Genomic DNA, 23,277 nt, shown 5'->3' with positions numbered 1-23,277 from the left:
CAGCCATGCAGGAGCACAGGGCTCGGTTTAGGAAGTACCTCCCATTTCTCAGCTGCCCATCACACCTCAGTGCTTGAAGCCCCAGGCTGGCTGCTCTGCTGTCTCTGCAGGTTAGACTAAGAGGAGGTCCCACAGCCTGTCACTGCAGGGGAAGTTACTTGTGGCGGTGTCGACAGGGCACCTATGCTTAACACGGAGGTGTGAAAAGAACCAAGTGGACAGTGAAGGCATAGGGGGACCTTGCTCATCAGGGTTTAATTACTGTTACCTTAACCCCAGACCTCTTTTGCCTCTGCAATGTTTAGTAAACATGACCTTTTAGGGAAGGGAAAAACAGATGGCATCCTGCATTAGTGTAACTGCCTGCTCAGCACCCCGGGAAAGAGAAACTTGGCTTCTCAGCAGCAGTCTTTCTGCCACTTCGACTCAGATCTCTGGGCTCCTCACCCCTGAGGCAGGTTTGAACATTACCAAATTCGCTGACAAAAGCCTGCCGGTGCAATCATGCAGAAGATAAGATAGAATTTCACTGCTAAAATGAGATGAATTCAGGGCTGGGAGGCAGCAAAGCCTCTATGAGGCAAGAGGCAAGGAAACCTTGCAATATCCCTTCAGCCCATTGCTCTCCTATTCCATCTGCCTGTGAGCTGGCTGAGGGACACAACTCTTGGCACTGATAGACCTAAGCAAGGGCTTCTGTTGTGTTCTTTTTCTACCTGTTGCGACAGACCCTAGGATAGACTGCAACCCTGGGTTCCTTCCCAAGGGACTGGGGTAATTGATTTCTGAAGCAGTGATTGATCCACTTCACAGAAACATCTTTGCTTAACCCAGATAAGTTCTGTTTCTGTTCTCAAGTATCTTGGCTATTTTGTCTCTTAAGATCACTGCAGCCCAGTAGGTCACTGCTTGTTTCAAACCAAGAAGGAAGCTTGATCCTCCCCAACATGAAGAGTAACACAGCCTCAAATCACCATCCTCAATACAGACAGTCCAAACACTATTCACCAGCTTTAGGAAATCAGATACGATCCGGATTTTAACTTTGCCAGTGTGTTCAGATCTAGGATGAACCAAGATAGAAGACCAAGACAGAAACAGCATGGTTAGCATTCCTCCCTCCTTTCCCCCTTCCAGTGACCACCCCCACAGCCTTATGCACCCTCTCCCTCAGCTATACAGCTATTCACAGAGCCTGCCAGGGCCACATGGAGAAGAAGGAATTCTGGAGCACAGATGTGCTTTTCCAAAAGGAGAGCTTATTGTATTTCAGCCCAGAGCCTGTCCAATGGGATGGTCAGAAGACGAACCTGCATAGGAATGAGTTAATGTTGCAGAGCACAAAAAAGACAAAAAACCTTTGGATTGACATTACACTACAAAAAAAAGTGTAATAAAAGGCCAGAGACTCATTGCCGTCATCGCTAATGAATGCTGGCATGAGCAGGAATATTACAACCAAGAGACCTGCTCCTTTATCTCCTTTTCATATGTTCATATGTTCTTACTCCCTCTCTTCTTTCGTTGACTGGTTTTTACCTTCCTACTTTTCCTGCTCCTTCTCTCCTATCATCCTTCTCTGTGTAACAAGCTTCCAACCCATTTTCCTTACTGTAGCCATGTTATCTTTGTTGGGGTCAGTTTGACTCCCTTTATTCCTCAGTGGCTCTTTTTTTCCATCTCTTGCCTTCTCTGTTTTCTGCCCTGTAAGCCAGCAACAAGTGTGTGGACAGAGGGTCCACAGAAGACACGTGTCAAGTTCAACAGAATACACCTCTGTGCACAAAAGATCTCGAACGACCAAATTTTGGTGGTGGGGGCATCTTGACTGTTGCAGATCAGGTCTGATGATTTCAGTAGAGGATTAGAATGAATGGTGTGAGCTCCACTATGGTCCATCTGCTATCACTTTATCAACTGTCTGTGCCCGTTTTCCAGTGCTTAGATACAGGACTATTTCCAAAGCTGGCATAGCCTCTTCTCATGTGTCTCTGTGGTGTTATCACACAAAAACCACGGGATACAGCAGGTGTTTATGTTGCATTCTGCTGGTACTAAGAAGTTGTCATGTTATGGGCAGGGAATTCTTTGCTGTGTAGGAGAGAGAACGTGAGGATCGTCTCCATGCCTAGTATTAAAGCAACTAGCTCGCCTTAATAACTGTTTAAAAGTGCCTCTCACAACTGTAAGGTTGGCTACGATTGATTCTTTTTTATTGACATTACCCTGCTGTGGCCCAAGAAATGGCAAGTGCTATCACATGTGGGAGAAAAGCACCTGAATCCAAGTCCAAATTCCTCTAGGGCAGGACCCTTATAAGCAACAGGGAAGAAGGAAGGACTGGAAAAATACGTGGCTAGCCAATGGCTGAATACAGCTTCAGGCTCTCATCAGTGTCTGATGAGTATCTTTACATTCAAAAGAGGATACTTCAGATGGGATTTCCTTGGCCTCTCTCCTGCGATCTTCCTCCTTCCTGAAAAAAGATGTTGACAGAGGCAGTATTTTTTCATTAAGAGCCCATCTATTCCTCACTGTACTTCCTCACCTTCATATTCTCCAAACTTGCCTGAAAGTGGCTGCACCAGCTGCTGGAGAGAAGCAGAGAAATGCCTGTGTGGGAGACAGATAGTGTCAAAATGTCCTACTGGATCTCCTTAACAGGACTGAGATGCTGCATCTGAAACTCACCTCCTGTTTCTTTGGATGCTTCCAGAAAGAGCCATTCCTCCCAGGTCATAGTACCAGAAGAATTGCCAACTATACCTCCCTGCAAGAGATTCCCAAGGTTGTTGGTAACTATGTTGTTAAGTATGCTTTTGAAAACATTTTTTGCTTATAATTGTGTTTCTGTATTTCCCCTAAACCTACATGCTCTAAATACCTCTGTGGTTCTGGACCTCGTTTCCTACAAAGCAATTAAGGCTGCTAGTTCTGCCTGTACAAAACACCCATAAAAAACAAGGGATCTACAGACTCCCAAGTTTAGGAAGAGCTCAAATCTGGGTCTAGAAATCACTTCTCACCCACATCTCTGTGTCAGACTAAAATCAAAACTCTGACAAGTGTGAGCACAGGGAATATTTACACAAACTTTGCTGACCCATCTCTGCCTGTCTGCAGCATCCCCACAACCTCCAATCATAATATCTTGAACAGGATTATTAAATCTACAGGGAGGAAAGAATAAGAAGTAGATGAGCTGTTAAGAAGCAGAAAAAATCCTCTCTTCATGCCTGTGACCTCAATAAAGAAAAGAAATGAGAAAAGAAGCACAAACAGGATGTGCTAACAAAGCAGAAACGCTGCTCAAACTTCTCCTCTGTGTTTTAAAAAACAGTGCTGTGGAAGACTTTAGCACAAATGAAAGAAGTCCGATTGAAGAGCTTTGGATATGAAGTTGTCTTCAGAGCACACAAGGCACAGACCCTGGATGTAGAGGCTTGCTTTAAACTGGCATGTCCAGATGCTGTAAATCTGACTTGGAGTTTTCTCCATTAAGAATCAGAGAATTCAGCCCCCATGGTCCACTAATTGTAGGAGGTTGCACTTGGCACTGCCAGCTGGGGGCCAATTAGACTGAGTTGTTATGCTGTTTTGTGTGGTAGGTTGTAGACCTGATTTGATACAGACTAGAATCATTATCATGTTTCATACCTGGGCCAGAGACACTGAGTACCTCTGAGCTGGAAGGAAACACTGACCTCCAAGTTATATATCCAATATCCTGCCATCAATCCTAAGCCAGAAAGGCCAATTTCCCATTTCATGAGCTGGATTTCCATTTTTCTGTCAGGCAAGGTCAATCTTTTACAAGTTCAGAAAACATGCTGGGTAGGTCAGTTGTTTTTCTGTAATGCTTGAAGTGTGATGGATACTAGTGGAAAGTCATCATTTCCCACCTATTTATCAAGATGTTTCAGTGGGATCTAAAAGGAGAACTGAATTGGAGAGCAGTTCAGTTCTCACCAGCTCCATGGGCCTCAGCCTTAAGGGGTATTGCATTCACAAATCAAACAAAGTCTTGTGGATTTCTCAGAAGAATCTAACTGTTAGAGGACCCAAGGGCAAAGAGGGAGCTGTACTGGGAGTAGAGGTGCTCCTGGACCACGGCAGTGTGGAGTCAAAGAAGGACATGATGCTGTGACTGTGCAGTAGATAATATTCATGGCTCTTTTGTGCCAATGCCTTTCAGCATGACCTCACAGGAGAAAGAATAAATGTATGTTCAATGGAAACAGAGAGCTTAGGTAAAGAAAAATGAAGAGCCAGAGACAGCAGACCTCCAGAAGTAAATTAATTCAGACCTGGTTGTTACCAAGTTCTGTTTGGTGTGTAGCGTACTCGGAGAGCTGGGAAGAAAGAATTTTGAATGTCTGATTTCAAAGAACTGTTCAAAATCTGTCCTTCCACTTTTCATCCTCCCACATACAAAACTGGAGCAACAAGCACTAAGCACCTCTTCCAGCAAGAACACGTATTTCCATTTCAGTACTTTGATAAGTCAGAACTGGGGCAAGAGGGAATTTCACCAGAGCTGCGAGGAAGGCTGGCTTGAAGATATAGCCAAGGGCTTACATGTCTCCTTACCACTAACTGGTGCTGTCATGGCAGGCAGTAACCAGTCCGTGATGGTGACTAATCCAGCAGGCACTTCAGAAATGAGTACACAGCTGTTTGAAGTCTAAACTATATTGAGTTAAAGTTTAATTGGTCTGTAGTCATGAAGTAAATATGTGCTGGTTGCACTAACTGTGTTTCAACTCTGATCTAAGCAGCAGTCTCCCTACTGGAAAGTGAGGAAAGTGGGAAGAGATGAGCTTGCCCAAGTTTTCCAGAGATGTTTCCAGAAATGTTTTTTCCTCCTCCAAGCCCTTCCAGAACACTCTGTTCAGATCCCTGACACCTTCTCTTCCTGGGAGAACTCTGTCTCATTTGCCTTAAAACACGACCTGCTGGTCAGGTCTCATCTGCGCTTCTTCCAGATAGGAAGGACCTTCTCTGTCCTACAAATGCAGGTGGAACATCCTCCTTTCCCAAAGAGCCAGCTGGGATCCAATCCTGCCCTTCATACAAATGCACGCAGATCCCATTCAGTCTCCTCTGTGACATTATCTTTAAACCCTCCAATGCTATCCCTGTGTCCATCGCCAGAGTAGAACTTCTCCCATCCCTGGAGCAGGGGTGATTTTCTGCTGATTTCCTATTCAGAACTGCAGGCAAGCCAGAGGCAGGCTCCGAAAGGCCTATGAAAGGCAACTGAATGAATATACTGTTCCTTCCAATTGTGACTCCATCATTTCCTCTCATTACTCTAATAGAAACAAATCTTTCTCATCTCAGCCCTATTACCTCCCACAAAGGAAAATGGTATGTAATCCCATTAGAGCTGGGCTGCTGCTGGACGCATTTAAGGTCATTGTTCTGGGATGCCAGTCTCCACTGTATGAGACTGGGAGATGCAATTACTAGGCTATTCAAATCCCTAGAATGAAACCCTGTCGTTAACAGGCAGAAGCCAGCAAGAAAGCAGTTGCTTTATGAAATTATAGGGTTTGGCTAAATCACACTCTAATCAGAACCTCAATAAAGAAGCAAGGCTAGCTTCCACTGCCATCCATGGAGTCTCCTCATTCCCCTCAATCTGATCTTTGGCATCCCCAGTGGAAGCCCAAGCTCCAAGATGGGTTATGGTCATGAAGCCAGAGGTGTACAAGTCCAGTGGAGACAACAGTGGTCCATGTCCAGGATTTACACTATGCTTTGAAATGGGGAAGTCCTAAGAGTCCAGCAACAGGGATATGCCTGCTACTGCCACCACCTCATACTGTACTTTGGCTCTGAGCTTCATGGGGATAGATTCTGAGATCAAATCTGTCTCCTAATACTCATGGCCTACAGCACCAGTCTTGTTGATTGCTGGTGCAACCCAGCTAAGCAGACAGATGTGAAATTCACATCGCTAAAGTCATAGAGCTGTAACCCCCCCTACAAGGAATTCACATGCTGGAGGACAGAGAGGGGCTGGAATTGCTTGTGGCAGTCAGTGAAGCAAAGCAGAACATACAAACGGGTATAATTGCAATTGCCTAATTGAATTGGCCTCTGTTGAGTGGTTAGACACTGACATGTTCCTAACCATTCCCACCCAGGTAAAGTCAAGCCATTTTTAGCTTGACAGGCAGCAAAGAAAGCATCTGAAATCTTGCAGGACAAACAGTAAGGAAGACCACATGAGAACAACAATGACCATCACAAACTACAAGCAGAGACAAACTTCTGTCCCAGACTGATCCTGACAGCCAACCCCTTACTGTTATGCCTTGTGCTTCCTTCTCCTTCTTTGTCCCACACCTGGGCTGTATGGCTGCTTTTGCTGGTCTCTCCAGCAGTCAGTCACTCTTCTTTCTCCCTTAATGCCCCTCTTCATCCTTACCTTCCCCACTGTGTCACCCTCCTGCCGCTCAAGTTCCCTCAGTCTCCAAAAGGATTTCTGAAAGCTGGACCATTCCTGCAAGTCCCAGAAGGAAGTGATGTGGGCTGAGGCAAGATTTCTGGTAGAGCAGCTGATCACCATTGGAGTCTCCGAGTCCCTTGAAGAGACGAGAGTCACTTCCCTGTTTATGCTCTTTATTAGTCCCTATTCTCTTTAATCGGCTTAGACTGATGAGCCGAGGCAGTGGTAGGGATCAGCCAGGCTGTTTAATTAAAGGATTGCAGCTCAGCCTTGCAGTTTGGGGGTTTGTGTAAATGAGCTGAAAGTACATTATTTAATCTGCTGCGCAGAGAGGAGTTGAGGCATTAATGAAGCAAACTCTAATTAAAACTAGACTGCTGATGGTTATTAGTGGCATCAGTTCTGACAGGATTTATCTCATTTAGGGGAACGCCTCATCATGGAAGGAGAAAAGAAAGAATAAACCCGAGCTGGTTTATCAAATTCACCACAGCATCACTTGTGACTGGCCGTCCATTCAGCGGGGCTCAGGAGAGCTGCACAGGGAGCCCCTGCATCCCAGGCTCTCACATCGGGAGCCCTGATGAGCTTATTTAGGGATGTGCCTTGCTCACCCAGGAACTGATTGCCTATTCAAGCTGTCTGACCCACATATTTCAGTCCTGATTGACTTTTGTTCTGCCTTGGGTCAAAGGGGAGCCTGTTCATGATTTGAGCAGAGTGACGGGCTCTGTAAATGATCTGATGAGCCTCTTCTAGGAGCATATTGAGCCATTCCAGAGCAGCATAGCTATCAGCTATGGATGTCAGCTCCACAGTGACCCTGTGTTTTTCCCTCTCTGCCACTTTTTTACCCTCCTTGCTGCACTGTGTACGTAACTTCAGATATGAAGAAAACCCATAGGTGATGTCACAACCTGTCACAGGTTTGAATGTGTTTTCTGGCCAGCATAAAGCTTCTCATAGAAGTCCTGCATGTGCTCTGCCTTTCTTCTGCACGGTGTGGGAAGTAGGGATGCTCTTCTCACCTGAGACAGTCACATAGGGAGATTGCATACAAAAGCTGCTCTGTTTCAAAAAGCAAAAATTCTGTGTACCTGTTTCTTACCTTCAAACAGCCACAGTGGCTTCAACCACCTCTATCTCTATAGGAAGGGGTTCTTTACTGTGAGGGTGGAGAGGCACTGCACGGGTTGTCCAGAGAAGCTGTGGCTGCCCCATCCCTGGCAGTGTTCAAGGCCAGGCTGGACAGGGCTTGGAGCAACCTGATTTAGTGGAAGGTGTCCCTGCCCACAGCAGAGGACTGGAACTGGGTGAGCTTTAAGGTTCTTTCCAACCCAAACCATTCTATGACTCTACACAGAATATTGTGTCACACACAGATTAAGGACTACTGTTGGGGTTACAGGGCACTAGAAATGTAGAGGACAAGAGAAAGCCTTGGGGAAAAAACTAAGTAAAGCAGGTGGCCCGCAGAGTGGTACAAGCTACAGAAGATATAAAATGGACAGGCATAGATAGGTATGAGAAATCACTTAACAATGAAAGGGGTCATGATCATTCATCCCCACTCCTGAGTTTCCTGGCTCAGACTCACCTTTGCCTGTGACTTGCCAGAGTTGTTAAGTGACTGAAACAATTTACTTTCTCTTTAATTTACCTGCCAAACCCCAGCTGAGAAATTTGGTGGTTCCCAGCACAAGGAGGGCAGGAAAACTCAGGTTCAAGGGATGGGGAGGGCCTTTGGGAGTCACTGGGAAAAAAAGAGAGGCCTGACAAAAGGAACCCTAGAGCTTAAAACACTGTAGGTGTAACAGCTTAGAATACTGTAGGTGTATACTTATTGTAGGATAAGAAAATGCTAGAAACTAAGGGAACTGATCAGACATAAGATAGAGGCTGGAGAAGAATGGGGCAGGGTCAAGGAGCAGGGTATGATGATAGAACACTATGGCAAAATTGAGCCTGGATTCAGACAGAACAGAGCACACAACCAACACTCTCTTCAGAAATCCAAGGGAGAGGCAGCTGTCCCTACCACAGAAATCTCTGCTGTCTCCTCTTCTTCCTCACCAGCGTCCCCACACCTACCACAAAGGTGCAGCTGCAGATGTCCCACAAGGCTGTCATGCACACTTTAGTAGTGCTTGAAAGCCCTCAGCACAGACATCATAGGGCTTCATACATGTTCATACACAAATGGTCAGGAGTGGTCCTGCTTGTCTCTGAGTGTGGCTGAACACTATATTTCAGCACACACATATATACAATGTTCTCTTCACACTTGTCCAGCACTCACACTTCCCTTGGAAGGAAACAGAAACCACAGTCTGCTTCACAGAGCAGAACAAACTAGAGAAATACCATTTCTAAAATGCTGTAGCCTCCCTATTGCAATTCAATGCCCAGTTCCATCCACAGCCCTCCCCAGTAACTCAGGCTTCTCATAGAGATGCCAAAGGTCAGATGTAAGAGTCTAGCAGTGTGAGGAGGGAAATCTGTGAAGTGAAACCTGTTTGCTGTTGACAGAAGGGTGATGAGGCCTGAGAAGAAGGAGTAGGTCTGTGAGATGAAGGTGTAAGAAGTAGTGAGAGGAGAAGGAGATAACAAGAAGAGAGGTGCAAGGCCAAGCATAGAAACTATATGCAGTATGTGCATCTCAAGTGTTTTTAGAGCTCCTTGGACCCCTTGGTCTTGGCACTGATGTTATTCACTGATGAGGGAGAGCTATGACAACTGCCAGTGGGGCTTCACTGAATACAAGCTGGTGACAGTTAACAGTATCTGTCTGTAACTGACCTTCATGGGTAACCTCAGACCATTTATTTCAACAAACGTAAAACTGCATGCTCAGGGTGTGAGACAGAACCCTGAGTTTGTTTGGTGACTTCTGCTGTAGCTTAAAGGTTATGGGTCTATACTGGTGTGTGTCCAGGTACTTTATATGGGATAACTACTTGGAAGGAGAAGAGTGAAGCATGTATATGCTGGTATTAAAGTGATGCAGAAATGTAAGAGAAGATACAAGCGTGAATGTGGGGTGATTGAAGTAGATGTTTGAAGAGAGTCTGAAAGTATGTGTTTGGAGGTGTGTGAGTGGAGGCCAGAGGCAGTTTCTGAGCAATTACACAACAGTATAAACAGTAACCTCTAGGAGGGAAAAGAGAGGGATGGCAGTGCTGGGGACATGGGACATAAGGGAGGATGGAGGAGGATCGGCGTGATAATATGTGAGTGTTGTCTGGGGCAGGGTGATTAGTGATGGATGATAAGGAAATAGGGGATGGAGAAGAAAAGGTCATGCTGACAGTAATTTCCCACCTTGGCGAGGAGTCTGGAGATGAAGGCTTCTGCTCTGCATCAGCTGCTGGGCAGCAGAACTGGTGTAAAACAGTTTCATTCCTGTAAGAAAAAACCAAACCACAGCAGGTCAGTGTTCAGCTCACTCAGCAGGAAACTCAGGGGGGAATGCCTTTCCCAGGGCTGTTGCAAGGGAACAGAGACTCCCCATGAAGCTGAAGGACCTGATTATTTTACATGAACATTTTGCACTCCGAGGTGGTGGGAGCAGGAGAGAAGGGGACTGACAATTCTATTCCCCTACCTTACCTGTGCTGCTGCTGCTGTCAAGCTGGAGAGAATAGGGTGGAATGTGACCTGATAAAAAGTCTTCCTTCTATCAGTATCTGTCTCATGATCCCATACATCTAATGAAAAACAATTTTGCCTATCTCTAACTTCTATTTCTTCTGGGACAGAAAATCTCTTTAGATATGTTTCCTATACATTGTAATGCAAAAAAGTTGAGATTTTTTGCTGACAGTGGCTAAATTAACTCTGCAGACATTTCTCCTGAAACCTTTCTAGAGCACAGAAATGGCCTCAGCAAATCAGCACTGGGCATTACCAGAAAGAGTAGAAGAAATCTGACAGAACAAGCACAGGTGGGGGGGGGAGGCTGAGACAATGGCATGTGGAAGACAAAAGGAAAGCAAAACCCTAAGAAGTAACAAACCTGAGCAAAATGAAAAACAAAAGGCTAACATGTGTTTATTACATAAGAAAGGCAGCAGAATTCATCCAAAGGAAAAAATCCTAGACCAAACTTCAACAAGGCTCAACAAGGCCAAGTGCAAGGTCCTGCACAGGGGCCAGGGCAATCCCAAGCACAAATACAGGCTGGGCAGAGGCTGTAGAGCAGCTCTGAGGAGAAGGACCTGGGGGTGTCCAGTGATGAGAAGCTCAACATGACCCAGCAGTGTGTGCCTGCAGCTCAGAAACCAACCGTGTGCTGGGCTGCATCACAAGGAGTGTGAGCAGCAGGTCAAGGGAGGTGATCCTGCCTCTCTACTCTGCTCTCATGGCACCCCACCTGAAGCACTGTGTTCAGCTCTGGGGCTCCCAAAACAGGAGGGATGTGGACTTGTTCGAGTGAATCCAAAAGAGGCCACAAAGATAATCCAAGGGCTGGAGCACCGCTCCTGTGAAAACAGGCTGAGAGTTGGGCTCAGTTCAGCCTGGAGAAGAGAAGACACAGGGAGACCTTATTGCGTCTTCCAGTGCCTAAAGGAGGCTACAAGAAATCTGGAGAGGGACTTTTTACAAGGGCAGGTAGTGACCGAACATGGTGGAATGACTTTAAACTGACAAAGGGGGATTTACATCAGATGTTAGGAAAAGATTCCTATCTATGAGGTTGGTGAGGCACTGGCACAGGGTGCCCAGAGAAGCTGTGGCTTCCCCATCCTTGGCAGTGTTCAAGGCCAGGTTGGATGGGGCTTGGAGCAACCTGGTCTAGTGGAAGGTGTCCCTGCCCATGGCAGAGGGGTTGGAACTGGATGAGCTTTAAGGTCCCTGCCAACCCAAACCATTCTGTGATCATAAACTTCCAAAACTGCTCACTAATCTTTGGTAGCTTGTTCTGGGTCTCTTGCCTGGGAACATTTTTAAGGAGCCTGGTCTTCAGGGGTGTTGGGCACTTATAACAGCATTGGAACCCAGTAAGAGCTGCTTAGCACCTCTGAAAACGAGATCCAGGGAGGCCCCTGAGTGCTATAGGTAGTGCAAACCAACAACCAATTCAGAACACACTGACCTTCATCAGTAAAAAGGAGTCACTATAAAGAGACAGTGTTGTGGGAAGAAAGTACTAGGAAATTGAAAAGAAAATAAAAGGAGAAGAAAAGCAGGGGAAATAAAGCAGGCTCAATCCTCAGCTGGCATAAAATCACCCTGTGCCCAAGTCAGTGAAAGCAGCACTTAGAGCTCTGTTCTTGGTGCTAATGCAGAGACCAAGGGCTCAAATGGGGTCATCTCCTTTTAAAAAAACTTTTGCATCTTCTTAGCTCAGCCATAAACAGTAAAACCAAGTCTCCTGGCTTGCCATGGGGGTCTCAGAATCTTCCAAAGGCCCTGCACACTCCATATCACTCTGAAACGTGAAGCTTACCACCTTTGTCTGTGTCAAAATCTGACAGACACGGCCACAAAGATAGTTAAATTACAGACAATTATGATACTATTCCAAGGCGCCTCCTTCCGGCTTCCCAGCTAGCTTAATATAACAAACTGCTCAGTTCCTCTGCTTCCTTAGCTTCCAGTGCATCCTCAACATGACTCTTTCCTCAGAAACAACAGGATTGGAAGGAACAACACAGCAGGGGAAGATGAAAGCATTAGCTATACCTCACTGACCTCTGTCCATGCCCCCAGTTCCTGCCTGACATGCAACCTGCTGAAAAAGAGAGGACAAGTTTGTGCGACATACCAAATCCATTTCCTGTCTTCCGTTGTGTAACTACCCAGCTCACATCCCTTCTCTCCTGCCAGCCTGGTTGTTGCTGGCTCTCACTAGGTGGTTTCTAATCTAAACTTCTCAGGTGGCAAGCACTTCTCTGACCGGTGTGTCCATAAACCACTTGTGTTGTCTTTTTACTGAAGCAAGAGATGGGATCACATTCGAGTCTATGTTTAAGCAGGCTCACACAAATACTCCAGCTCCTACATCATGTCACTCTGCTCCCATCCATCAGGAATTTTCACATCAAATTTTAGTTTTGCATAAACCCACCAACTCATCAAATATAAACTGCCTGGGGAAAACATCTTGGGTTTGACAGAGATTCTTCCAGGTTTTCCTGGCAGGCTGCCTCCGTATTTCACATCTCTAGTGCAGCCATGCCCTGGGAGGGGGGCCATCAGCTTTCCCACACAGGTTTTTGTTCTGCCCAAGTCCGAAAGCAGCAATGCTGGGAGCTGGCTAGCCCAAGAGGTGTGGAGCACTTGTGCCAAGGCAGTCGGCTCCGCAGTCACAGACATCGCCAGCTGCAGTGTGGAAATGCACAAGGCTCTCAGCTGATTCGGCTACAGCTGGCATTCACCCTGAGCAGCATGCTTGGTTTCAGGAGTATTCCAGATTGGCATTTCCGACTGAATTTCATCTCTACAGAAACCACTGGGGACAAGGAGGCTACTTCCAGATAAAGCAGCAACATATTTTTAAATCATAGAGTAATAGTATCATTTAGGTTGGAAAGACCTTTAAGATCATTGAGTCCAACCATTAACCTAGCACTGCCAAGTCCACCACTAAACCACATCCCTAAGCACCACATCTACATGTCTTTTAAATGCCTCCCAGGATGGTGATCCCACCACTTCCATGCAGAGTCTGTGCCAATGCTTGACAACCTTTTCAGGAAAGAATTATTTCCCAATATCACAGAATCACAGAATCCCAAGGGTTGGAAGGGACCGCGAAAGATGATCTAGTCCAACCCCCCTGCAAGAGCAGGGTAACCTGGAGTACATCACACAGGAACTTGTCCAGGCGGGCCTTGAATATCTCCAACGTAGGAGACCCCACAACCCTGCTGGCCAACCTGTTCCAGTGCTCTGGATATCCAATCTAAACCTCCCCTGGTACAACTTCAAGTTGCTCCCTCTCATCCTATTACTTGTTACCTGGGAAAAGGGACTAGCACCCACCTTGCTACAACCTCCTTTCAGGCAGTTGTAGAGAGCAGTAAGGTCTCCCCTCAGCTAAACCATCCCTGTTCCCTCAGCCACCCCACATAAAACTTGATCTGCAAGACCCTTTACCAACTTCCAGATAGAATCTTCCAAACAATGTACACCCCAGATTTCAGCCATTTCTAATCTCAATTGTAATTCCCTAAATGAACAGTTCTCTTTTATTCGAACAGCAGATGCACTGCTCCAATTCCTAATTACACATGGAGAAATAGAAGCCTGTATGTAGATAAAATGCCTTGCTAGTTGATTATCACAACAGAAACAGAAAAAGTGAAAGGGCACAGGGAAAGGAAGAGTGATGTGAAGCTGCAGAACTCTAGGCTCACTCTCCTGTGGGTGTTTCAAGTTGAAACATCTCACAGACACTCTTCAGAGAACCAGTGTGGTCTGAGTACTGCAGCTGCACAGACAGTTCTTGACTCTGGTTCTCGTCATTTCTCATGTGCATTTAACACTAAACTTGGGCATTTCTGCATAAGCCAGAGTCCTATTGAACCTCTGAGATCTCAAGATCTGGAGTAGTTTTTATGTACCACTACCAGATGCTGACCAGCCCCACAGCAGAGATCTGCCTCCAGGCCATTTGGGATCCTTGAGTCCCCATCCATGGGCTGTGATTTCCATGGACAAACCACCAGGGAGGTAGGGAGGAGCAGACACTGCCTGATAGAGGTAAGTACATGAGGTATAAATGGGCATTCCAAGACTGTGCAGTGAACTCTTCCCCTGACTGGCAGCAGGTAAGGATATCTTATTACTCCTATGAAATCTGAATTACCCAAATGCCCAAGAGCAGTTGGAGCTCTGGATCTATTTACATTCTTCTTTTACAGCTTGCTTATCTTTCTCTTTTATGCTACCTGAATATACAAAACCAAGGACTGGGTTCCACCTTGGAGACTATCCTTATTAATTTTCCTCTTCCTTTCCATCTATTGATCCTGCACATACCTGATCTCTAGCAAATTCATGCCCTTGCCTTTGCAGCATGGCATGCATTACCCAGACAGGGGCTGGGAGAGGTTTAACTTGCTATGGAATACGTGGCCCTGGTCCCATCCTGAAGAGGCTGTAATTATACCTGGACAAAGGACCTCTCACCGAGGTGCAAAAGGCATGTGTCCTAGGGGCTTACTATCACTTGTAAGCCTAAAGTAAGTGCCCTAGGAAAGCAGGTATCTTATTAACTCTGTGAAGTCTTCAGGTAAGATGTTATTTTTGTTGTGAGTCAAAAGGACCTGGCAGGATTTTGATGACTACCTCGATTTCATTCCCCTGTGGTGCTGTCAACCTTTGCAGTTGTAGAGTCTTGAGATATTTATTTATCTGTCTGAAGTCAGTGTAAGACTTTTGATGGTGGGTTTATTTTTTGCCTTTCTTTGCTTTTTTTTTTATTCTGTTTTTACACAAATCTTACTTTGTAAGTCAGAAAGGCTACATAAACCTTGAATGTACAGCCTCTGAGGAGTCAGACACCAGAAAGCATGAAGCTTGTTTTGCCTTTGAAAAACAGGGAGGAAGGCGACACGTCTTGAATCCAGTGACAGTTGATTCAGACTCATTACTCAGGGGTGCTTATCTGTAATTGTTTTTTCTTTTTCAATACTTCAGGTAGGTGGCAATGGTCTGCCAATGAAAATGGTAGGTTCCAGGCTCTCTCTTTTGCCTTTCTGTCTCTTCCTTTATGTCCTCTACCTTGCCTTTCTCACACTTGCAAGCCATTGCAGGCACTGCAGCTAAACAAACACTGTTGTGGGCAGATCAGGGAGGTGATTGTGAAGCAAGCTGATTTCTCCTGTCTGTCAGGATACTGTTGAACTGTGTGTTTCCAATTTATTGCTTTAAAAACATACAAATTATGTTTAGCGCTGCACCCTGATGAAAGCTTGGAAGGGAAAAGCCACCAAGAAGAAAGGGCGAGTGAAGAGGAGTTGTGTGGTGCAAAAGAGAAGCCTAAAAGAGAGGAGGAGGCATGCTGAAAGGCCTGTTGAGGTTAAGTGTTGCCAGAGTTGTGTATGGAGGAGCAGCAGGAGACAAGGACAAGCTTGGATGCAAAAGAAGGACTGGGAACAGCCTGAGCCTGTCAGTGCCTTCCTCCGTCTAGTTGAGATGCATGTTCCAGAGGCAAGGATTTGACAGTCCAAACCTATCTCAAATACAGAGAAAGCTATGCTTTGCCCAGTAGTAACCCATGCTGCCAACTGAACTATTAGCCCCCTCTCCTCTGAGAGAAAACAACTCACTGACTGTTATTCAGTTGTCTTTAACATTGCTCCTGACAAGAGGCATCCTCCAGCCAGCCACCTGCAGCCTCAGAGGGAGTATCTGTGAATGAACTGTCCAGCCACAGCAATTCCGGCTCTGTGATGAACTTCAGAGAGGCCTGTGCCAAGCCTCCTGGCTAGCACAAGCTGTCTAGTCAGCTCAGGAGGTAGCTCTTGCTTTCCGGCTTCTTGGGAAGTTGGACTATGCTGCAAAGGGGTCTCCTGACTCATGCTGCTTTGGTTTTTACAACTACAGATCCCAAACAGCCAAGCCTCCCTCCACTTAAAAACTGGTGTAGAGGGTACAAGAGCTAAGATCCAAAAATTTAAAGTCTCTGTAGCTACCCAGATTGCACATCACAGGGCCAAGGAACACACACTGTCCCAGAACTGCCTTTAATGCTCTATCTTCCCTTTGGACAAGTTGTATTTCCCTTTGGGCTCTATATTCATTCAGTGCTGTTGCTCATCAGTGCCCACTAGTTTAGCACTGGTGACAACCATCTTGAAACAGAGATGCCTGTCTGCTGAGAGCTGAATTATGCCACACAAATCTAACCCCTTTTTCTTCTTTTCCTGCCCCCTACAGAAGCAAACCCCCAACCCAGAAAGAATATGGAAAACAGTGGTGCTCCCTGCTCTCCATCAGTCAGCTTTAATTAAACAAATATCCAGTGGCCTGTTCCCAGAGATAAAGAGCAGCTCTGTGTTTTTCTGCATGAATGATTTTAGATTACAAGAAATGCTAAAAGAAGACAGAATGAAAATTGCTCTCACTATGAGCACATAGAGCGTGATTCTCTCTAATATGCTGCATCACCCCTGCATCCCAGTGTGACTGCTGCCCTGGTCAGCTATGTAGGATAAAAGGCATGGCCCCTACTGCAAGAACAATGAAGATCACTAGGTTCCCCAACAGCCAGTACTAGCTTAGTACTCCCCCTGGTTCTTCACTCCAAAGTACCCTCACTAAAACTTTCTGTCTGTCTTTATTACTCCTCTTGATTGTAAGTAATTAGACTGGTGTTTTGGAGGTAGTTGAGTATGAGCAGAGTTTATGTTATGGGGAAACCATCCATAAATCCAATTTCTGGAATTTAAGTTAACTCCTTGTAAGCTCAATGGCCTCCTCATTGTTATAGTATATGGTGGATAGCAAAAATTTGACAAGATTTAGAGAGTAACCAGACACTTTAAATATTATCCTATGATAATACTTAATGCAGAACCTTCCCAAAGCTAATGTTAAAGGACTCTATTTTTTTTAGCATTATAGAGAGGCTTTTATGGGTGTCCCATGGCTACCTACTGTGACCCTTTGTGCTCTTTCCTCTTGAACATCTGACATTGGTTATCTCTGAAAAAGAGCTACACAAACCAGATTCACGAATTTGACTGTCTGAGAAATCGTGTGTTAAAGGACAGGAGGATTAGTAGTCAAGATACTGAAGTGTAGGAGTGCAACAGAACTGAAGTTGTCATTTTATTTTACATTCCCGGCAGCTATAACAATCGCTACCTGAGTGTCCCTGGGACGCATCTTAGGATTGTACTGATTTGGTAATCTTTTCTAAATAGTCAAAGACTTCTGTATTCAGTCAAAACATGTCCCAGTATTAATCCCCAAAGAGGAGAATAAGACAGAAGCAGTCTGGAGTCAGATTTGCATGATAGATTTTTGAGGACAAAAGTCGGAGGAAAAAATTGAGCAAAAGATCATAGGAGGATGATTTGAAATTTGTGTGTGTTGAACCTGCAAGCTCTTATCGACACCTCTAGGCCACTTTGGTTTTATTTCCCTTCCATAACTTCTTTGCCCCTGCCTCTTCCTATACTCCACATCTGTCAGCTTTATGGCTACAGATTTACTTTCCTCTTGAAGTCATCACTGCCTCAACTCCTTCATCATACACATCCTCTCAAATGGCAGTGACTATGCCACTATAGTCTATACAAACCACTTCATATCTATTCCTCATACTTATCATTGACTCTCTGGTCTGTTGACTATAGGACCTGTTAAAAAATGAAAAATCAAGTATGTATTATAGTCTGAAACCTGGCCTGCCTTGAACACCTTATGAGCACTGGAGTAAGTACCTTCTTCCATGAAGTTTCTCTACAAATGTGATGATCAAAAGATCAGGGCTCATCCTCTGAAACCTACTTAGCACCTGCTTAATCATCATATTGTTTCTTGGTGTAAATTCATTTTAAGACATGCATTCTTTGTACAGCATTACTATAATCTTTACTATAATCTGTTTTTCTAGTAGTAGGAGATGGAATGAAGACAGGATTCCCACTGACAGAGTATTTCAAGTTTCTCACCAGAATATGTTGGGTTTAGAGACCCTATAAAATATCTTAAAACAAATGCACCTCAGTAGTATAAAATACCATATGCATACACTACTGTTTGGAAAGTGAAAATTCAATGTGACATGCTGACGCAAGTGTGTGTCTTTGAGCTATTGTGGGTTCTTCAGAACAGCACAGCTTGGAAGGATAAGCACAAGGCATCATGCTGGGGAAATGGAATTTCCTGTGTTGGAGGAAGAAGGTCTGAGCCAATGCTGCTGTGATCTGATCTTTTTTTGGTTAACTAGTTGGGTGACTATAATAGATATGTCAAATATGCCATTCATTTATCACCATCTGCTTTTAGGGATGGAGATGATGATGCCATATCTTCCTGAACAGTTGGCTTCCCAGCTTTAGTCTTCATTTGTGGCAAGCCTTTCTCCTGTACATCCTCACTCTTCACTTGAAGATGTCTCCTTTTCTTAGTGGAAAATTGTGTTCATGACTGGTAGATGAGTGCATGGATTTTCAAAAGGATTTGGGGTGTTCTGCACCAACTTCAGTGCAAAGAACATCAACTGTGTACAAATGTGTGTGGAAGTGTACTAAAGTGGGTCTGAGTGTGAAGGGATAATGTGAGCTGGCATCCACAGACTTATGGACAGAGTCAGCAAAATGTCTGGGGGATAGCGAAAATGAGCTGTGGCCTCATGTTCTGGCTCAGTGGGGTCTGCTCCTCTGCCATAGACCTAGATATGCTCTTTTATTTTGTTGCTAACAGGCTACTTGACAGAAATTTCCTTACCCGAGGATCTAGGTTCCAGACATTGCTCGCAACAGTGAGAAAGATCAGAAAGATGTCACCTGTGTATTCACTATATTCAGTGAAAATTGCTGCTGACAAGTTCATTTTGTTACCCACAAACACTTGAAGGAAATCTAATGCATTTGTTACACCTGCAAGGAGCAGTTGGGCTAACAGCCAGATTTTCTCTATGTGCTAGAAATGGGCAAGAACAGAAAAAGGAATGGAATATCCTCCAGAAATCACCTAGAGGGGGAAACTCCATTCTGGCTTCTGGGTCCAGCCTGCCAGATAATCTTGTGACAGCCAGAAGCAAAAGCTGGGGCCAGCCTTTTGACTGACTTCCAGCACTTCTCATGCTAGGAGGTGCATCACTCTTTGTGCAGGTTTATGGCTCTTGGTGCTTCAGCTGCAGTGGGATGAAGTAACTTACTTAAGGTGAACTAAGGATGATACATTCATTCTCAGTTATCTGTGGACTAACTTTATTGCAATCAGAGTCAGTCTAGGTGACAGAAATTGTCCACAGGAGGAAACTAAAGATCAAGTATCAACTACACAAAGAAAATCTCATCCTTAAAGCAGTAAACATAAAAAATGTATTGCATATACATGCAGTGCCTTAATAGAAGGCAGCAGCTTGAAGAGATTTGGGAATAATACTCAGCTTGGATGGAACAAAAGATTCAGATCTGGGTCACGTGGATGGCCAGAGAGAAGCAAGCACTGCTGAAAGCTCTCTGTAGAGGAATACTTGTATCTCTGATGTAGCTATGTTCTATTCTCATAGAATTACTAGTTGAGGAAATACTCTTTGGGTTTATGGGGGATGCTTCTCATACTCTCATATTTGCCCAGCAGAAGAGATTCACTCCAAAGCTTCTCCTATTGCTATTAATTTCTTTCCTAAGGCACAATAGGAACAAGACAGGCAAATGATTGTACTTGCTACATAGATCCCAGGAGAAACTCCCTGGGTGGAAGAGTTTGTCATCAGCTGCTAGAGGGGCTGGGGGGCTCCCTTTCCTGAAATGCCTTTGAGTCACAGGTCAATGGGGAGTCCATTCACTCCATTTAGATTGGATTTCTCTCTTTCAGAGGAACATCAGCCACACATGGCTGTCTGCTAACTGGATTGGTGCTTTGTATGCACTAAGAGGAAGAAGGCAAAGTGGCCATGATAGGAGGAAATTCTGTATGTTGGAGTATGCAATAGCCCATTGTGCACCATCAGTCTTGTTTAGATCCTCTGTCAATGGTGGAAGCAGCTGATGACTTATTGTGATAGACAAGTCACAACATCATTTGCTCTGACCTGTTAACAGGGTGAACAGTGGTACTTAGGAAAAACACCTACTGTACAAAAGAGCAATCTGATATTGTATGTGCACAGCTGATCATGTGGAAGGGATCCTCTATTGACACACACAACACTCGCTGTGAGTGAGCAGAAGTTTATTAAGTAGCAGCCAAAACTATATTTCAGATATCACAAATAGGAAGCAGCCATCAAAATCTGAAGCATGTGTGAGGGGGAGTTTGTGTAAGTTCCTGAAATCATTTAAATTAAATAATTACCATAAACAGAAGTTGGATCTATTAATTTCTTAATGGAAAGATGTTGTATTAACATAAAACTACTTTTCCAAGAAAATATATGACCTTTTCCAAGACAGCATCCCTCATTTCCGAATATCTCCAATATCATAATTTCTTTTAAAGGTTCTATATGTAATGGAATAATTACATGTCTGCAAATGCATACTGAGAGCAACCTCCTGTAGCTTTGAAACATCTTTTCATACCTCTTCTGTTTTATACTATACAAAAGCCCTTTTTTCTTTGCTCAAATAACATAACTACATAAAATGAAAATAGCTGGCAAAAGTTCACTTTAATTACACTCAGAAGCATTCTCCAAATCCCCTCCAGTTCTTCAAATAGTAATTATAGTTTGTCATCCTAATACCAATGAGTATGTGGTCCTCCTAAAGGGATCCAGAGCTAGCACTCTGCCTGAATGCTCTGCTAGCAGAACAAACACCTTTTTTCTTCTCTCCTATTTCAGGCCAATATGTATGAACACCATAAAAAAGCTAAGGCTTGTGTCAGTGGAATTGGCAACCTCACCTACATAATTACTGGGACTATGAGATATAAACGGAATTTAGGTCTCTTCCTCAGTAAGAATAAATTATTTTTACTTTATGAATAAGTGCCAGAATTGGACTCAGTAAAAGGATTTTTTTTATGACTGAGTATTAGGTTTGGTTTTAATCAGGCTTAGATTTCTTACTGGCTTCTCACTCATGTGGCTCATGTTTAACCCCTTAGTACAGGAAGAAAGCCCTGGAATTTTCCAGAGCCCAGAAATTTCCAAAATTGAACTGTCCTTCAGCACTGGAGACTGACACAAAGCTATATGAAGGAGTGCTCTTCAATAATGCAGAATCCCATAAACATGCAAATTAGCTGCATGCACAGAAATTGCTCATCACTGAGCTCTTCATGCACCTTAGCAGCACTGTCTCCTGTAGACCTGCTCCTGCATGGAAATGCATGGCCAGGTTTGCTGCTTGTACCATTGCACTTCTGTGCCGTTGCAGACAGCTCTGTATTCAAGGCTGGATACCAGAGCAATATGACAGTAAATTTCACCAGCCATTAAAGACAAACTTAAAAGCTTGTTACTACCACATTGGGCTGGTGTACTAAATCTCAGTAGTGGTTTTATTCTGCATGTACTCACCAAAGATTATCAAGAATGTTCTGTGGGGTATAGTCCTGTTGCCTAGTACTGAGCTGCTCAGAGTTAAGGTTTGACACAAAACTGTAACAGAAGGAATGCAGCTGAATGCAGTAAGAAAAATCATGGCTTTGTTTGGCTTGGCTTGGCTTGCAGAAGGCTGCTTCAGGCCCTTGGTTTAGGACCTTGCCTATGGAAACCCAGTTACTACCAGACTCTCAGGTATCTCGGGCTGCTGCATCAATGACACAGTTGGAAGTGGAAGTCCTAACCGGGAAGGGGAACAAAGAGAATTAGGGATGCAGAACAGAACATAGGCTGCCTAATGGCTGCACAAGACTAAATTTTCCTGTTCTTGCATGTTTCAGAGCTGAGCTGCTCCTGCTGTGGGAAGGGGAAGAGCAGAGGAAAAGGGCAGGACCATTTGCAGAGCTGACTCACATAACAGATAGGAATAGTCACCATTGTTTCAGGGGAAATTTAATTTCCCCATTTCCCTTCCACACACCCACATGTGCTTCCACAGTGGCCCTGGCACATGGGAAATAGGCAGTGTTCAAGACTGCTTGTGGACACAACGGCTGGTTGACACCAAGAGCAGCTGAATTTACATATGTAATTGCTCTGGAAGACAAGTACCATTTGACACTAACGCAAGTGGGAAGAGGATGCAACCTGTATGCTCAGCCCTTTACCATCACAGATGCTTGGTTTGGGGTTAAGAAGAGATTTCACAGTTTCTTGAGGCTTCATAAGCTCCTGACCTTGCTAAGGCAGCAGAAGAGCAGGTGGAATTAATGAGGTATCGTAAGATCTGGAAAAGCTACAGAAGTTGTTTCCTTTCTCCATCTTAACTGCTCAATAATTCCTGGGATTTAAAACTGGTAGGACATGTAATGTGCTGTCAAGTCAACTTAACAAGATGATGACAGCTTAAATTAGTTTTAGTGCCAGGAGCTGGATTATTTTATACTCCCTGTCTGGTGTGGCAGCAGTGGAAAAAAAATCACCACAAAAATAGAGAAGACATCACTTCTTAACCTGATGCCTTGCATACACCAATTGTTCATCCATGCCCTAAGAACTGAGATACAAATGTCATCTTACACTCATATGCCTGGCCAAAAGAGCAATGCTTCAGTCAGTGATGACTATAGGAACCTATATAGCTTGCATCTGCCACCAAACACACAGGTCATCTTGAATTAAATGTGCTGCTTATGTCTGCCTATACTATTGGATCTCTCTCTGGTGCCTTAACTGCAGTTTGTGCCTTGTGGGGAGTCTTAATGCACTGAAGCATCTGACTTACAAATCCATTACTGTTCTCTACTTAACAAAGCTTTAAGCTTCCCACTATGTGCTGGGGTTCTTGGTTTCATTTATTTAGGGGAAAATAAATAAGTAAGAAAGTAAACAAATAAATACATATTTTTTCACATATATATACATATATATAAAACATAAAAGTTGTGGTACTGGAAATATAAACATAAGAGATTTTCCTGTAGTACAGAACCCGATTTCTGCAGAGGCATTTCAGGGAAGTTGCAAAAACAGTTACTAGGTATCAGAGTGAAGAGCTGAGTGACTGATGATGTTTCTGCTCCTGAGACAAGACAGCTGATGCAGACCTTCTGAACCTTGTACTTACAATTGGACAGTC

At 44.4% G+C, this 23,277-nt stretch overlaps 1 protein-coding gene across 3 annotated transcripts in view; it reads right to left on the bottom strand.

The window, feature by feature from the left end:
• Positions 1-23,277, bottom strand: part of IQSEC3 (IQ motif and Sec7 domain ArfGEF 3) — a 98,431-nt gene that overhangs the window by 43,608 nt on the left and 31,546 nt on the right. For all 3 annotated transcript variants that reach the window (XM_034063107.1, XM_034063106.1, XM_005144380.3), the window contains exon 2: positions 9,779-9,859. In XM_034063107.1, coding sequence (XP_033918998.1) covers positions 9,779-9,859 — 81 coding nt within the window. The remainder of the gene's footprint in view (positions 1-9,778; positions 9,860-23,277) is intronic.

The sequence above is a fragment of the Melopsittacus undulatus genome, chromosome 5 (assembly GCF_012275295.1).
Source record: "Melopsittacus undulatus isolate bMelUnd1 chromosome 5, bMelUnd1.mat.Z, whole genome shotgun sequence".
NCBI classification, from domain to species: domain Eukaryota; kingdom Metazoa; phylum Chordata; class Aves; order Psittaciformes; family Psittaculidae; genus Melopsittacus; species Melopsittacus undulatus.
The sequence above is the reverse complement of the archived record's forward strand: the minus strand, read 5'-3'. Positions and strand labels throughout refer to the sequence as shown.